At 32.7% G+C, this 18,824-nt stretch overlaps 1 protein-coding gene across 1 annotated transcript; it reads right to left on the reverse strand.

The window, feature by feature from the left end:
• Positions 1-1,323: 1,323 nt before the first annotated feature.
• On the reverse strand, positions 1,324-11,897 carry LOC133690004 (uncharacterized). The gene is made up of 16 exons (XM_062110139.1): positions 11,595-11,897; positions 11,314-11,499; positions 11,036-11,218; positions 10,459-10,867; positions 9,870-9,988; positions 9,704-9,781; positions 8,267-8,407; positions 7,569-7,613; positions 7,264-7,430; positions 6,861-6,939; positions 6,697-6,782; positions 6,197-6,326; positions 5,465-5,597; positions 3,828-3,985; positions 2,675-2,873; positions 1,324-2,040 (listed from the first exon to the last, which is right to left on the reverse strand). Exons 1-16 carry the CDS (start codon positions 11,712-11,714, stop codon positions 1,835-1,837), a joined length of 2,439 nt encoding a protein of 812 aa, XP_061966123.1. The 5' UTR covers positions 11,715-11,897; the 3' UTR covers positions 1,324-1,834.
• Between the last annotated feature and the right edge of the window lie 6,927 nt (positions 11,898-18,824).

Below are 18,824 nucleotides of genomic sequence, written 5' to 3' on the forward strand. Positions count from 1 at the left end.
ACATACATATAGAAGGATAGCTTTAGACGGAATATGAATGATATAAAGACCATTTTTAATGTTGCCATAAAGAAAGATAGTCTTGGAAGTAATCCTTGACAAGTCAAAAATGACCAAGGAATTTAAAAAACACACTATTATTATAGATATTAAAAAAAAAATCTAAACATAGAGATGATTTGGTTATATTAGGAACATGTAAAATAGAAGACAAAATTAAGATGCAAGTAGGTATATGAATGTGGGAATCACTAATAACAAATATTAAGATATCCTTGTCATCCCCCTCTATAAGATGATCTACCACTATATGACTTCATATGTGAGAAGCTAATAATATCTCAAGTGACATAACAAGTGACTATATTGTTCAGATGCATTTTAGTAAAAAAAATTGATTCTGCTCGAGTTGTGAGAGTAATTATGGGGTCTTTAAGTTCTCTATGAAATTCTTTGAATAAATAAATATTGAAAATAACCTTTTTTACTTTGTAAATTACAATGATGTCATCATATTTTATGCACAGTTCAATCAGGATTGAGTGCATATATATATATATATATATATATATATATATAAAATACATGTTACAGAGAGAAATACAAGCATTGAAACTAAAGTAGTTCAATCAACATAAGATATAGTATAACTAATAATCAAAGATGATATCTGAATGGAGTGGAGGCGCTCGTTAGTAGATTGTTTTGTTGAACCCATATGGTATAGGATGGATTGACTTCTATATTATTAGTAGTAATTATAGCTTTAGTATAGTATAGATGACCACTATCCACAAATTTAAAACATATCAGAAAAGGCTAAACCTATGTTTTTCAATATATATATATAGTTAGTTAGTTTTAGAGAGAAACAATGATGAGCATGTTAAAAGGTGGTGATGGTGATGTAGAGGTTTTTAAGAATACATGTTTTATAAAGTAACCATAATAGACTCTTACACCATAATAGAACAATACAGAAAATAGGATTGAGAAAAGGAGGAGAATGTCGTGAGCTACTAAATCCTCGGCATGTCATTTTTTTGCAAATAAATGTTGTAAACAACCAACCCTAATAGGCTTTATATAATGAATCCTATTATAATAATACAATAATTAATCATAACACTTCAATAGCCCTAACAATAGTGTTGTCACTGTTGCCATGTACTTGCACCAAAAGTCTACAGAGTCCTCAAACTCTTTGCTCGTTTTAAGTTCACAATTCTTTGAGCGGTAGGTCGACTATTTCCTTTTTCTGATGCTTCTTAACCTAAAAGCTTTTTGTGAATATTGTTGGATGTTAAGGTCAATCATGCAAAGTTCAAAACATATATAATCCTAATTATCTTGTTTCGTAAAATTGCAGTTCATACAAGCATCATCAATATGGCCATTTTTTTTCTACCAAATAAATGTTACAACGTCATCAAAGCCTCGCTCTCTGCATGTAAGAACACCTCTTCTACACGAGCAACCATAAAAACGGGAGATTGAGAGAAATAACTGCTGCTAATTAACCTTTTCCCTATTGAGGCCACAAAATATTACCTTAATAATATGAAAACGTTCACACATGATTCCTACCAAAATTTCCGAAGCCAAATACCAGCCTCTCCATCTGAAGCAGTAACATTTCATCAATGCTGAAGTTGTATGAAGCATTCAATTCTACCATTTTTCGCAGGGATCCTCCACGTAATGTCTGCACAACTTCAAAGCTTCCCTGTCTTTTTGCATGGACAAGAAACAGGACTGATCCTCTTCAACTGTCTACAATCATCACTCAGATTTATGCATGAACAGCATGCGGACCCAACATCTTCACTGGATGTCAGTCAACATTGACAGTCCTCTTTTCCAACAAAGACTCCAAAAATACTGAACATAATTTAGTTAGGGGTGGAAGATTATGTGATGATCCACTAAATACGGTCTCCCAAGGCCTCCCCAATGGTGCAGATGGGACCCATGAAGCCTGTTTCCTCTTTGGGTCAAACTGTGGGAGCTCCCCATAGATAGACGCATACCCAAATTTCCCTGCATAAAGAAGATGGATGCAGTTTAATTTGTATTGCTCGGTAAAATTTAGTAGGAGCAAAACGCACACATGAATGTTAAGATAAATAGATCAAAAAGATTGAAAGCTGTTCAGAAGGGTTAAATAATAATGAGAAGAACAGGAGCTATAGATTAAAAAGTTGGCTGTTGTTACAAAGAAAAGGGCAAAATAATAATGAGAAGAAGAAATGCCATAGTTTCCTTATAAATTATAACCATAAACTTATCTACCAGAAACTAAATGAATATGGACAAACATATGCCTTGACAATAAGCAAAAGCATGAATTTTTTAAACTTTTGATTCACCTAAGAACCTTTTAGTTTTCCTAATATGTTTGAACTTTTCAATATTGTCAGCAACTCTACAACAACTAAGCCTCAATCCCAAACAAATAAAGTTGGGTTGGTTATGGGATATAAAAATTATCACTCAAAAATAATTGAAATAACCAAAAAGAAAATTAAATGCAAAGTTCTATGGCAAAGTGATTTAACTTTATTTTTTTAAAATGAGATTTTTTTGTGATAAAAATGTAATTTTAATGTACTGGCATGTGCCACTTTAATTAATTAAAAGAAAAATAATGGATGATCGTATTAAGGGAACCCACCTGCTTCTTCAAGGTCACCGAGACCCTCTTGCCGAATTGTGCTATGTTCCTTTGCTTCTTTACCTTGCGGGTCAAATAGTAAATACTCATGATCACCATTTATATATGCAAGCAATGACTGATGTGGTTTCCCATCTAGTTCATTTTCATCTATAGCAAACTGATTTGCTTGAATAAAGGCAAGAGCCCCTCCCTTGGCCTGTACCAAAAAGTAGAATCAGAATACCAAACCATTCTGGTCAAGTGCACCCAGAAGATACAAAAACTTTAGGTATTATTTCATTTTATTGAGTCCAAAAAATAAATAGCAACTTCTTTCTTTTCTTTGTTCTTTATTTACTAATCCAAAGTACTTGAAACTTCAAGGGCACAAGATCGGAAGAACTGCTTTTGCAACTTCAGAATTTTGACATTGTTGAGTATTAAACCACACTACGCATTTTCTGCTAGATTCATAAGGGAATCGCTACAATATTTATTTCTCTAGCTATCATCAAAGCTTCAGTTAAATAACAGGACTCTAGATATGTGGTGAGCAAAAGCTACATCACCTGGTTGCATACATGGCTTTTCCATTTAAATTTTATGATCATCCCACAAGCATTTGAGGATAATTACAGCACCAATATCATTTTCAATCAGAAGAACTGTTTTAATACTCTTGGAAAATGCATACCATCACATTTTTCAGGGACACCACAATACACATGTAACTAGATTTTACTATATAACTAATAAAAAACACAAGATACCAAAAGTCCTAACTTCATTGCTATAAGAATATCTTGTAATAATTTTATAGACAGAAAGTGTGGCTATACAAATGATTTTGTGGAAGACTTGATAAGAAAACCTCACATTTTGAAACAGATTAAGCAAATTTACTGAAAGGGTTTTAATAAAACAAATCAATAGATTATGCTACCAAGAAATTTTTTTGACAACAAACATCAACAATAAACACAAGTCTAATAAGGTCATGAGTATTGGTTTCAAATATACTGCCTTAATGTAAAGGTACTATGAAGGCACTAGTTAGTTGGAGTCAGCCACACATATATGGTAGGGACAAAGACCAATACCCTGTTGAGATGATAGGTCAATTATATTGAGCCACACACATGGCTAGGACCGGGACAGATCTTTTCTTTACCTTTTTCACTGACCAGGTAAAAATAGGAACAGGATCAGATGCATTGAATAATAAGATTACACCATCTCTTCCTTTTAATGATGTTTCATTGCATTTAGATGATTCAGGAAGAAGTGCAAGAGCAGCAAAGAATGACATGTCTGCTGCACTAGCAATAGCTGCACAAGACATACAACATGTTAACAAACACATGATTATGACAAAATGTTTCATTGCTTTATTAACAGTTGCAAACAAGGAAAAAAATTCATTTGAGTTACTCAAGAAACAATAACAGACACTACAAGAAATAATAATTATAATGACAGTAGCTGATAGCACAGGAAAAAATAAAATTTGGCAGGCTGGGGCATTGCAATTTTAAAGATTTATGCAATGAAAAGAACAGAAAAAAGAGTTCCAGGAAGCAGGCATTGTTTTTTAGCATTGCAGCAACATTGAAAACAACACTTGTGGGCTTGTTTGAAGCTGTGGTAACTGTATATCCTAGCACTAGCCAAAGCGAGAAACACAGCAAGATTCAATTATTGTAGCCTTTAGTTTTCACATGATGGTTCCTCAAAAAGAAATGGTTTCAAAATACTCGTTGGCAACAATTTAGCAGTTTGAAGCATGAATGTTAAGAAGAAGCAAGCATCATATTTGAGCAATTCAAGCATCATTTAAAGAAAAACGATTATGGCCTGTTTGAAGCTGTGGAGATTGTATCGTAACCAAAAGTCAAAGCAAGAAATGCCACTAGATCAGTTATTTTAGTCTAGAATTTTCATATCATGGTTCTTCAAATAAAAAAAAAGGTTTGAATATACTTATTCGGACATAAAAACCAAGCAACAAATCAAGTATATAACAAATTTTGTGGACCTCCAACACAGGAGAAACAAATGCATAAAACCTTTCCTCATCAGGATGCGCTGCATGCATGATTTTTACAATATTTTTTTTAAGAAATGAACCATGCTACACATCAGAATATTCCATGTTCTGAAATGAAAGGGTAGCTTTTAAGGTAAAATCTTAAATTTCATTTTACATTATTGATGGTGCAGCTGAGGATCATAACTATTGAGCTAAGTTCAATCATACAGAACTTCCCTCTTAAAATAGACAGGTCAGCCTGTTTATGTTTTATTTAAAGTCAAGCATGGTTAGCAATACCCCTAACTAAAACACAATAGATGGATTATGATACTTTTCATCCAGTAGTCAGATCAGAGAGTCATACTCGTATCCAGTTGATTACGTTAATTTTGTTCATACTCAAAGTTGCAAGGCATAAATGCATTCCTAAGTTATTTCCAGTAAATATCAGAACTTTACACTCAGTTTTCTGCATATATCAATCCTCATACTTCAAAAGCCAACTCAGCTTTCTCAACATTAAAGGTCAGCCATTTCATCTTTCCATGAAACCATATAATACAATAACTTGAAGGATCTCTTTGACATTTAAAAACATCATAAAGAAAAGGAAAGGAGAGAAATCATATCAGGACAAAACTAAACTCCAATTTTATTTATTTTTCCCTAAAAAAGGCAGAATTTCTGCATGTCAATAACAAGATGAGCAAGATTCCAGGAAATTCACAAACAAGCAAAGCCCAAAAATCTGTTCAAGAGAAGAGATGACTTTTCACCTTCTACATGAAGCATGTATGACCAAGATAAGGACAGCTTTGACATACTCCAAATGGATAGCTGTGGTTTTGAACCCCAAGACGCAGAAACAAGATACTCTGACGTTCCAACAAATGCGAGGTTCACAACAGGCTGTAAGAAGTTCCAGGAAAATTAATTAAAAATAGCACCACAACAAGAGAGGAGAGATTCATGAATGCAGAAGCCACGCTAAAAAGATACATCATGTAACCTAAAGATTCCCTGACCAAAGCATTTGTTCTTACAGCCTCTTTTTGCTTTGTTTGCTTCTACTGGGCTACTAATTAATATTTCAGCTATTAAACATTGCTAAGCAGTTGAACACAAGCAACAAAGCTCTCTTGCTCCAAATTTATTTCCATAGAGCAACCTTGAACAGCATTGACATGTTCATTATTTGTTACTTTAAGCAAATCAATGACAAGTCATAACTGGACCCTAAAGCATCAAAAACACCAAAAGGGAACAGAACCATTAAAACAAAGGACCTAATCCTGCACAGCCCCACAGTTTTATCCTTCGCATAGATAAGCACCACAACATAAACTTAAGAGGAAACTAGGGTTACGTTCTGGATCAAGAACAAAGGTTTGGTGGCCAGCAATATCCGTTATTGTGTGTGTGTGTGTGTGTGCACGCGCGTGTGTGTGCGTGCGTGCGTGCGTGCGTGCGTGCTAGAGAGAATGTAAGTCAGGATCTCAAAAAATCACCATCAGAGTCTCCCCAATCACAGCCACTAGAATATTCTTGTCTGCATCCCACAGTGTGATAACAGTTTCAGCTGCAACAGCAAGAACAGAACCATCGGAAGAAAATGTGGCAGCTGTCATTGGTTTTTTTCTGCAAGTGGAATTATAAATTATCTAAATGACCACAAACTTGAGAGTTTAAATTACCAGCATATTACCAAGCACCAGATTCCATAAGCTTTAAGTTTCAACACAAGTACACGTATCCAATGAACAAAGTTCTATTATTTAGAAGGGGAAGAAAAAAGAGGTGCGAGAGGGAAATTTAGGTGTCACTTTTAGTGTTGAAAATTTAGATTAAAGTGAACAAAGATGAGACATAGAAAAGCCAATTGAAATATTTAGGACTAAATGTTATGAAGTTTTTTACAGTACTTCCATTTTCACCAGCAAAATATTTCTTTAAAATCCCACAAATTGAATCCAGCAAGAATTATAGTATCACTAAACCAGGATCATACTTATATGAGCCAACAGCATGGCAAGTCCATCCAGAATTTGGGAGTGGTTTATCCATCTCCTGAATCCCATTGTTGCAAACCCAAACCTGAAGCACCCAAAAGGTTATGTGAAGTCAAGAGAAACAGAGTACAAAAAATTAAATGTTTTTCTGTTCCACTTTTACCTTGAAGTCCCCACCATAAGAAGAACTGACAGCCATAGGGCGGGTAGGATGAAAAGCAATAGCTGAAATGCCTGCATCCCTATAAAACAAGGAATAACATGATCCCCAATCCTGTTCTTAAAGGAAGCATATTCATATTCGCACATTCCAATTCAATGAAAACATGCAAAAGCACGCACATTGAGAGATGCTAAATAAACAAATAATGAGCCCAGGAGCATAGCTCACTAGACAGTATGAACTTTACATGTGATGCTTACAATGGACTTCCCTCTCTCTTTGATCCCAATTCATAAAAATTGAAAACAAATCAGTGACACAGGGGTCAGAATGAGTGGCACTACCCAAAAATTGCTTATATCTCCTTTTCATTAGTCCGAACAAATTAAGTCAAGGGTCAAACCTGTGGGGCTCATAAACAATGGTAGACAAACTGAACTCCTTGTTTTGTGATCCCAGTGCCCAAAACTTAAGACAAACTAATCCTCCCAAACCCTCCTCAGGAAGCTTCACTTCAGCAGTGCTCATCATTGAGCCATCTAAGGAGAGAACAGCTAATGTCACTACTACCTGTAACCAACATATTCAAAGATTCAGCAATTACTATTAAATGTAACAGAATCAAATTAGTGAAAAAAAGATGGTAAAAATACAGATAATCAGCAATGTAGTTGAATAGGAAAAATTACAAAAAAGCAACTTGATTACCGTGACTTCATCGCCTGGTTGATGGTTTCTCTCACAAACTACAACCTGAGGGGAATATAAATTCAAATTTCACTTTGATGCATTTTATAGTCAATAAGTTTCTAATGAAATATTTATACACCAGTACCTAAAGCACAGAAGGTGCACATCAAAATGGTCTAGCGCACTATGTGAAATAACATACCCAGAAGGCCCGATATTGCCAAAATGAAAATTACAAATCTTATCAAGCAGACAGATGCTGTAAAAATGGATTGATTTACAAAATAAAAGGCAAAGGTGAAGTGGTTACATTGATTGAATACAAAACCAGTTACAAGAAAAATCCAGCACTGAACAAACCGCCTCCACCAAAACCCCACCCACGGGAAGAAACCAAAAAAGAAATAAGAACTACTCTGTAAGTCTAATAATGAATGCAATCAACATTCTTACACAGTAAATTGAAAAACATTTCCTAGGGAAACACAATGGTCCCTCATTTACTTAAGCATAGAATACAAAGCTGCAACCACTGGTAGTGAAAACAACCTATCAGGTGAAATGATTGAGAAAACAAGACCATAAGCTAAATAAAACTCAAATAGGCTTACTAAACTAGTAAAGAATAAATCAACATCGAAAGAAAATCATTCTTATTCTTCAAAGCTCAAATTCATCTTGGACATTCACTTAGTCCAAGTAATAAAACTAATTACCTCAGAAATTCCTCGGTCATCAAATAGGCTGTATAATTGGATGCAATAGTTTTCTGTACGTAAAGCAACTAATCCCGCATTACAGTCAAAGGCAATCCCACCTTGTAAGCCATTGCACATCTCTGGAAATGAGCAAGGAAGCTGAAAAATATGATACCATTGTTTCAACAGATGAGAACTGGTTTCCATATAAAACAGCATTAAAGTAGTATTCAAGAGTACTTTGTTCACTTAAGAATCAGTCCTGGAAAATATGAAGGTATATGAACAGTAGGTCATACTATCCAGACAAACCTGCAAAAAGCTAAACCTGGAAGGTTGAAACAAAAAATTGATGGAGCTGTTAAAGTCTGACTCAATGCAAACCCAAGTCATAGATACCAGGCCAATAAAAATTAGATGGGAATTTTCCTCACAAGCAAACATGCCAATGAATTGTCACAGTGCTGCAAGCAAATCTTTACAGCTCAGGACCTGAGATGGAGAGATTTACACTGACAATAACATTTTTTTTAAGACTCACAACTAAGCAAGGCAGTTCTAAAACTTTAAGGCTAAACATGTTAACCAAGGATTTCATTATGAACACCCCTCAAGTGATGCACCAGCTGCCATGATTGAGTACAAGACTTTAAGAAGGTGGCTTTCACAGCATTTAAGTTTGATTTCCTAATAAAAAAATGGTACCTCACTTGCTAACACTCACCATATAGTTTAAGGTTAGTATTGTGTGATTTTCCTGGTGTTTAGAATTTTTTAGTGCTACGCATGGCTCTCTGCTTAGAGGGATTCAACCTTCACAATATGCTTAAGAAATTGAAAATCCCCACTGGACTCTCTCTATATCTCGCTATGCTCTTCTCACTTCCATAAATTCATGAATACACTGGCCATTCCTTGGTGATGGGAAGAGCAGAACAGTGAAGAAGTCCCAAATGCCAAGCATGGATGGCATAACAATTAAGATGGACTCATACAAACACAATATACAACAGTTTTTGAAAGAGTGAATCCAAAACGAAATAAAGGTGACACTTGTTCAAAAGTCAATATAGACATAGATGCACTGGTGAAGGGAACAGGATTATAGTATGAGCAATAAACAGAAAAGTGGATGGAAATGATGAGATGATGTGAAATGAAGTGGTAAATGATATAATATAACATGTCATAGACATTTTGGTCAAGACAGAACATTACAAAGAAAAGGATCAACAGGGTCAATTCCAACTAGTTTGTAACTAATTGGATTATCATTTTGAATCAGTTGAAATATCATGGAAAGATTATCTGGCTTGTAGAAGAATATAAAATTTCCTACTCATTGAATTATCATTTCAATCAGCTGAATTTATCAATCAAACAATTAAATGGCCAAGCAGAAATAGATAATCTTACAAGGTTCACAAAATGCAAATATATTGATGAAAACCTAACCTTGATCCCTGAGATGGACTTCAAAATTTCCATCGAAGGCATTTTGAGTAGATGAATTTGATTATCTGCACAAGATATCTAAAGATACTTGCTTTAGTAAAATTGGTAAAGATAGATTCATTTTCTAAATTAGAATTAAATTTTCCGGGAAATATATTCCACTTACAGAGGAAAGTGAAGGATCTGGAGAATCTGTAAACCATAAGAGTGGAGATCCAATTCGTGGTAAAAATTTCTTCCTTCCTGTGTCTAGTTGCCAAACCACAAGAACTCCTTCCTTTCCACCTAAATGTAAACAAAAGCATGTGTCATGAACAGAACAACTCTGCACGTGAATAGAGCGGCAGTCTTCAGGAAAACATCATGACAATAAAAAGACATTCTGGGCCAATTGTCAACTGATGTGAGTGGGAAGTTTGGATCTTAAACACCTTTGAAGTAATTGCTAAAAGCCAGGACATTTTATTTGATAAATGAATTGCATGATCGGAATACATCTACTGGGAGATAAGTTTCCAATCTGCAAAAGCATTTAATAAAATAAGACATGCCACTAATTCAAGGACCATATAATTATCTCAAAAACATATCCAATCACCCTGGTTTACTCGTATATCTTAAGTTACTTTAACCAACTCCAAAAGCATGTGATAGGTGGTCTTCCATTTTTCTCATTTAAGTCTAATCTAGTGTCAGGCCACATGGAAGCATAAACTAACAAATCAAAGCATCCATTTATATTACAGCTTCTTTACCTGAATACAAATAAGCTCCATCAGAAGAGAAAAACAGAACATTTACTTCAGCAGAATGCCAATGCCATGTGGTGCATGAATCAGCGTCATCGTCGCCCCTCACTCCAGGTCTTTCTTCCTCGTTATTCATCAACTTTCTACTCACTAATCCATCACCATCAGCAAATGTTCTATCCCCAAATCCCCTCCAAATCAAAATTCTTCCAGTCACATCCCCTGCAGCAACAATTCTCTGAGTCGGGTGGAATGCAAGAACATTCATATTCTTTGTATGATGCAGCGTGATCTTCTTAACCACAGCACGTTCAGACTCTGCAGTCGGAACTTTCCATATTCGAAGCTTGCGCTTAAATTGGATACCAAAATATTTTCCCGAGGAGCTAACAGTTATAATCTCTGGTTGCTTCGTCTGTATTAAAGGTAACCACAATATAATACAACTCTCCATTTCTTTAAGATTTCAATTGATTGTCACTAAAATTAACCATAAGGGCTAAAACTAACTACTTATTTCAAATCATGAAGAAGTGACTACACAAAAAGTATTAATAACAAATACAAATTGAAATTCTTTTACCTCTGACAATGTCATTCCGCCAGCCATACGAGAATTTGTTAAGTTACACTTTTTAATTTGACCACGCAAGGCCTTGCCAGACTCCTTTTCTGGTTCTTTGGTGTTTTCGACAGACAAATAAGCAAAAGTTTTAGGAGATTTGTCATTGGTCTCAGCTGTCTGACTTAATAAAGATGGAATGACCTGAAGATTGTTAAAAATATAAACAATAATCATTGCACGTTTAAAAATAAATTTATTTTTATTAACAAAATCATCATAAAATTGGCTATAGTTACCATGGAGATAATCGGCAAATTAACATTAATTATCTTAATTAACTCTGGCACTGAAAAATCCCAATAACGAATAGTTCCGTCAAGTGACGCCGTCCAACAGTAGCATAGTATCTTACTTGCTGGAGTTGACGCCGGCACTACTATCACCGCCGTAACAAGCGCCGTATGGCCGTCAAGCGACAATACCTACAAAACAAAAGGGGGAAACTATGATAGTCAATTAATTGAAAAAAGTGACTAATTGAAAAAATAAAAAAAAAAAAACAGAGGAAGTAGGTAACCGGTAAGCCGGTGGCGGTGCTGAAGATGGTGACGGAGTTGGCAGTGCAAACGAGGAGTCGTTTGGCGTCGTTGGAGAAGGCTGGTGGTGACAACACGTAGCTTCTACCGCCTCTAATCATTTTTAGAGTTTGATGATTTAAGGAAGATAAATTCGATAGAGAGAGGGGGGGGGGGGGGGGGGGGGGGGGAGTTTAGAAATTGAAGACTGTCCTGCAAAAGCCCTAAAAGCGGCAAACTTCTTCCATAAACCCTCTGTTTTTTTTTTAACTGACGCGGCCTCGTAAAGAAGAGAAGAAGAGGAAGCGTTGTCGAGGTTATTTTTATTCAGAAAAATATAATTTTTGGTAGTCGCGCGCGGATTAACCTTTGTTTTGATATAAAAAATATTTTAAAAAAATATAATTACTCCGAATAAATTTAATAAACTATTTTAATTTAATAATATTATTAAAACAACAAACAAAATAAAAAATACAATGATTCAATACAAAAAATAAAATGAATATTTACCAATATTATAGAAATATATCTTCATAATATTTCAAAAACATCTAAATAATGTTATTTGTTAATAAAATAAAAATTAATAGAGAATAGAATAATTTTATAGAAAAAAATAAAAAATATATATAAATATAAAAATAAGATAAAAAATTCAATTATTATTAACTTTTTAAAACATGATCCGGGTTATAAAATCAAAAACACTATATATGAAAAAATATTAATGGTTAAAACCACACAAAAAAACACAAAATAAAAAAATAAAAAAAATACAATAAAAATAATGAATGTTAAAATTGCAATAAAAAATAAATCAAAAGGCAACAAAAAATTTAAATTTGAGAGTTAAATTGAAAAGAATAAAAACACAAACAAAATGACAAAAATCAAAAGAACAAAGAAAAAAAAACAATATACTATAAAATTAGATTGAAGGGTAAAACTAAAAATAATTAAACTTTCATAAAAGATTCAAGGAAAAAAAATCAAAAAAATAAGCATCAAATCCTAAATATCAAAACATAAAAAAGAAATGAATATACAGAATTCTTCAACATTTTGTTTACACTAAAAAAACTCTTAGATATAAATTGAAAAACTTGTACACGCATCTAATTAAATAACTCGATAATCATTGTGTAACGCAATGAAAAAGAATCACCAGGCAAAAAATAAAGATCAAGATATCTAACATTGCAATACAGATAATTTACCTGGTTATATTTAATGAATTCATTTATCAAAATAAATTTATAACAGAAGAATATAAAAAATTTGTAATAGAAACCGAGACACACATAAAATTTATTAAACAATAATTAGAAGAAAAAAAACAATGCAAGACTACACATATGAAAAATCTTCTAAAAAATCAATATTAAAAAAACAAATTTAATCTATATAAAATTATAAAAAAATCACAGATGAATCGTATCTACATTTCTAAAAATTAAATACATCTAATATCATTTAAAAATAATTACAATATAATTAAAATATAAACCCAAAATTTATTTCAAAAAATATACATAAATAATGCATTTTTTTTTAAAAAAAAAAAAGAATCATGTCAGGCGTTGTTGAGTTTGGTAAGTCTGGCTCAATAAAGCAATAGCCTACACGCAGGCTTTTATTTTAAAAAAAAATTAATAGAACGGACGACACATCATCCACCCTAAGTATATAAAAGAAAATGACATTTTGCCTGCGTCGTCTTCTCAACCCATAATCCGGCCATTATGGTGGCCGGAAAAATAGGATCTTTTGTTTTATTCACTCAAAATCTCATTTTCAACCCCTTTGTTACTCAAAACATCTAAAAAAACATTCTAGAGACCTTATTAAACTAATTCATGGCCACCAACAAATCAACAAACCACTCCAAAACCCGAAATCCACCCGAAACAAAAAAATTTCCCGACCTCAGATCTGTTGTTTTAGGCATTTTCAAGGTAAAAAAAAAAACCTAAATGTAACCCCCTTTTATCATATAGAACTTTTTGACACAAAAATCAATCGTTTTAGTGGTTAGAATCTTCCCCAACAACCACTTTCTCTCTTTAAGCTAGAATTTGGCAACTCCCTCTCTTTCCTCTCAAAAGAAAATGATTGAAAAAAAAGTAAAATAAAGTTTGGTACCAAAATGTATTGTCTTCAAATTCAAGGGTTCAATCACCTAAAATCCAAAAAATATAGGGGATTAAAATGAATGTTTTAACAAAACTTTCAACCTGCTTCTCATGTTACATGAAATTTTCACTTCAATCCCTTAGCTTTCAATTCAACCCTCTCCCTAAAAAAATATGTAATTTTTCATATTTTGTGTAGTCTTTCCTTTTTTAAAAAAAATCCAAGTCCTTTTATCATTTTAATTTTTTTTATTTCAATCATTTCACAAACAATGTATTTACTCTTTCATAATGTATATACATATTATAATTTGGCTATATCTAAATTGTGATCTTATACCGGGTTTCATATTATTGGCTTAAGGTGAAGGACGATTGCAATGCTTAAATGAAATGGTGTAAACCATATTAGAAGCACAAATATTTACCTAAGGTATCAGCTATAGATTTAAATTTTATAATAAAACCTTGGCCATTTAGAGGTTAAGGAATGGATTTAATTGGGGAAGTTTTTCCTCATTCTAGCAAAAATCATGCATATATATTAGTACTCTTGGATTATTTCACAAAATGAGTGGAAGTCATACCTTTAAAGACGGTAACCTAAGTCAAGATGATAAAATTTATCAAATAAAATATTATGGCAAGGTTTGGAATTCCAGATTCTATAACCATGGATAATGTTGTGGTATTTAAAGGGGCAGAAATGAGGCGATTCACCTAAGAATTTGGTATTGCTCTGATTAATTTAACCCCTTACTATGCTCAAGCTAATGGACAAGCAAAGTTAATGAACAAACTTTAAAATTAAATTTACAAAAGATGATTATTAATAATTTTAAAGAGTGACATAAATTATTGTTGGATGTACTTTCAACTTACAGAACTTAATGTTAGACTGCAACAAGAGTAACAACATTTGGCCATGAGGTGGTATTACCTTAAGAAGTGAATATTATGTCTTTAAAAGTAGAATACCAGAATTAATTAACAAGAATTTAATACCAAAACACAATGGTGTAAGAGTTAAGGGATTTAGATGAAGAAAAAATTAATGTTCTGAATAAGTTATAGACACAAAAGGTTACAAGTTTAAAAAATATACAATGAAAAGTGAAGAAACAAGAATTCATGCAAAAGGACCTAGTCAAGAAAGTATTTTTTTTCCCTATATTGAAGGATAGACAATTTGAGAAATGGTCCCCAACCTGGGAAGGACCTTTCAGAATAAACAAACCTAATTCAAAAATGCATATTTGTTAGAAAGCATAGATAGGGAAATACATGCAAAAGCAATTAATGAAAAGTATCTCAAAAGATACACATCATCTATATGGAAGGCCAATAAAGAGGTATTAAAATATAAATATCTTGAAATATAGGAGCAATTTTTCCAATATTCTAGCAGAAATATAAAAATAATATATATCATGTAAACCCACCATAAACTCATTATTCACAGGATATAAAATAGTTAAGTTTAGAGATAATCAAGTTCAAAAAAGAGTCTTATAAATATCAAAGCCAAAATTATAGAGTAGAAATTTGATTCTCAATCAATTGGGTAGCAGGGACAAACTCCCTCTTTACATGTAAATTGGTTAGCTCTTTGGAAAACCCACTTAAGGCTTTCTTTTCTTGCTCGTTGCCTGACAGTAGCCAACTCAGATTCCAAAGAAAGCACTGTATCTTCAAGTTGCTTAAGCTTCAGTTGGGTATACTCTTTGGACTCTATAAGCACCGAAAGGTTATGATTCATGTTAGATAGGTTAAGGGCATCAATATAAATAAAAAGCATATCTTAAAGACATATGAGGTGTGTCTTAATTACTGCTAATACAGACAAGTTAGGATGCTCCACTAACTCTGGAATTATTGATCACAGCAATAAAGACACTTGGTTTTTGTCACAAAGGTTGGATGGAAGATTTTAATACATCCATAAAAAGAGTTACTAAGAATGTTTCCTCTACATATGCTAAGAGGGATCATAATTAGTTAAAAAAATATTACACAATTTCTATGACTAGTTAGTTCATCATCTTCCTTTAAACTCAAGGAATTAGAGATTGATATAATAAAATTTTCAATCATAGGAGTTTCTAAAAGAGGCTGAGGTTTCATACTAGTGGCAAACTTTGAAGAAAACTTTGGAATCGCCAGCTTTATAGTAACAAGCTCTTTAACTGGAGCAAGTTTATAAGGAGCAAACATGGTCAATGGCCTAACTACACAACGAAGAGGGAATTTTTTAGAAAATACTTGAAATAAAAGGTGATAAATTAGTAGGAGAAACAATTCATTTCACGTGATAGATTTAAATCTGTTTTCCTTTATTTAAATAAGAGGAAGCTTTCACAGGTGGCACAAACTTCAGAAAAGGTTGGCTTCAAATAGATTTTACAATAGGCTTGGTCTTAGCTATTTCACCTTCTTGAGATCCTAAAGGTGTGAGCTAGAAGATGGAATAACATAGGCTTTATGCTCTTTGTTATCAACTCCGAATGTGATTTTTTTAGGAGGGTTAAAGAAAACCTCAAAGTTGAAAATAGCCTTTGCAATACCTTTCTTAATGAAACTTTATTCCTAAATAGTAGCTCATTAAAGTTGGAAAGTAATAGTTAATACAAGAAAAAACTTTGGACATGACAAATGAGAGAACTCAAAAATAATCGTACCATGTTTTTCCAAGATTTCAAGAACATTCAAAACCTTAGCATTACCCTCACGATGTAAAGGGAAATTGATTTGGTTATGAAAAAAAATGACAAGAGGGCATAACACATGCTAAATTGTTTGGCAACAAGATTGAGGTGATAACTTTTTACCTTAACAACACTAGAGACTATAATAGGAATGAGTCTATTAGTCAAAATAAAAGTCTAGTACTTCAAGTCCTCAGCAAATAGAGGTGTACCCAAGAAAAAAAGTTTGTACCAATCAAGCTCATGCTTTTTGGCATGAAAAGGGCTTTATTCATCATGGAGTCAATTAGAAAAAACTAGTGCAGACATTACAATTACAAAAAAGAACAAATTAATAAGAGTCATAGTAAGGCTATAAAAGTGACCATAAGAAAGAAGCTTACTAGTGTTTAAATAACAACTCTACAGTAACACCGAGGAAAACAAGCAGAAACCCAGAGCACAACAAACCATAAAGGGCCACCACTAACTACCCATGAGATAGTTTCCTTGATAGCATAGTGCAAACTATTAAAAACCATATAAAAAACTATAGGAGCTAGTGCTAAAGGTTCATTTCTATCAAAGAAAAGCATAGCTAGATCAAGGTAATTGTTACTGATTACTACACCTTTATAAACTACCAAATATCTACAAATCCAAATTAGATAAAACCCAAATTTCATAGCTTTAATATCATTACCTCAAATAAGCTATAAATAAAACCTCTCAAAAGACTCTTCAGACTTCACAGATACTGGTAGCCTGTATTCCTCTTTTATTTCTGCATTAATCTGCTTGTAATTGATGATAGAAACAACTGATATCAAATCAAACCCAACAGGAGAGCATCCAATCAAGGATACAACATCCTCTAAGGTGATGGTTAGAGGGCCAGATCTGATATGAAGACAATTAAAGCTGGAATCCTACAAGGTTAACACTGTATATAGAAGAGTAGATTTTATAAGAGGAAAATGATTTAAAGTAAGATCAAGATATATATATTTGTTGTTCTATCCACTTTGCTTAAATAGATATGTGCTTTAATAAAGTAGCATAAAGGTTGTTCATAATGGTAATTGGAGAGAGCCATGATTTGGTTAGGTTAGCTGTGTATCTAGAGAAAAATCCCCAATTAATTTAGAAAGAGTCAATTATATGGAAAAAGAAATGGGGTGGTGTTGCTAGAAAAGTTTAAAATTACTTGATAGCAGAAGGATTTCTTGTCATGTCACCTGAACAACTGGACCAAATATATGGTGTGGTTGATCATTTGGGTTTGTCATAGGATGGAAAGACTTTTGGTAGAAAAGTTAAAAAGTTCAAGGTAAAAATACCTTTTGTAAAGAATTAAGAATTCTTTAAAGTTTATGGGAGTATAATCCATCCGTGGAGATAAAAGAGTAGGAACATGGTCTATAGCGAGAGCTACTGCTTGTTTTAGGGTTTACTCTTGGTTGATTGCTATGATGAGGAAGATAAAAGGTAAAAACAAAAAAAAACAAAAAAGGAATAATAAATCAGATGAGAAAACAAATACATGAATAATGTATTTATATGGAAAAAAAGAGTCAACCAGAATTAAAATACAAAATAATTCAAATTCAAATTCATTCTGGAAAAAGTGTTCATCATTACTCTGTCATTCACATATGTTAAACAAAAATTATTGTTGAGATAGATTGATGTAAAATTCAAAATTTGATTCTTAACATACCCATTAATTAAGATTACCCATTAGCTTGCATTCATTAATGGACAATTTTTTTTTACAGGATAAGTGTTAAACTATAAAAATAAAAGAGCAAAAAAGAATTATATGATAATTAAGATTAATTAAAAGAAACTTAAAAGATAAGGGTTACTATCATATATAAAAGAAGAAACATGCATACAAAATTAACTCTATAAGCATATGTAACAAGCCATGTAATTTAAATAAACAACTCTTATGAACGTAAGATTATAAAAAGAGCCCTGAAAGATAAAAGGTTATCGACAGTTGACAGACAGTTAATGAAAACGTCACCCAATTGACTATATAAGACGGATTGTAAGAAAGATTAAAGGCAACAAGAAAATCAACAACTCAAACTAAAATCACTGCATTGTAATTTTATCAAATTCTTAGGACCTTTAAAACTCGAAACCAGTAGGCGATAGTTTATAGGTGGTAATTTTGTAGGCAATAACCTTATAGACAATAGAATAGTAGGTAATCTTGTAATTTCTTTTGTAATCAGTAAGTTTGCAATTTCAATTCCATAATCCAAAAATATAAAAAAATATGTTTATTTATCTAGGAGTTCCAATTCGTGGATGTAATCAGAGTATGAATCACTCTATGAATGTAAATATTCATTTTTCTAAGTTATTGAGTTTATTTTATATTCAAATTATTGTAATTATT

Source organism: Populus nigra, chromosome 3 (assembly GCF_951802175.1).
Source record: "Populus nigra chromosome 3, ddPopNigr1.1, whole genome shotgun sequence".
NCBI classification, from domain to species: domain Eukaryota; kingdom Viridiplantae; phylum Streptophyta; class Magnoliopsida; order Malpighiales; family Salicaceae; genus Populus; species Populus nigra.

What these genes read in the sequence shown, in the direction of transcription:
- LOC133690004 (XM_062110139.1), bottom strand. Translation starts at nt 11,714, where the DNA reads ATGATTAGAGGCGGTAGAAGCTACGTGTTGTCACCACCAGCCTTCTCC. An exon ending in ATTGTTTATGAGCCCCACAG is followed by an intron (nt 6,940 to 7,263) that starts GTTTGACCCTTG and finishes CTTGTTTTATAG; the next exon opens with GGATGCAGGCATTTCAGCTA. An exon ending in ATACATGCTTCATGTAGAAG is followed by an intron (nt 3,986 to 5,464) that starts GTGAAAAGTCAT and finishes TGTCTTGTGCAG; the next exon opens with CTATTGCTAGTGCAGCAGAC.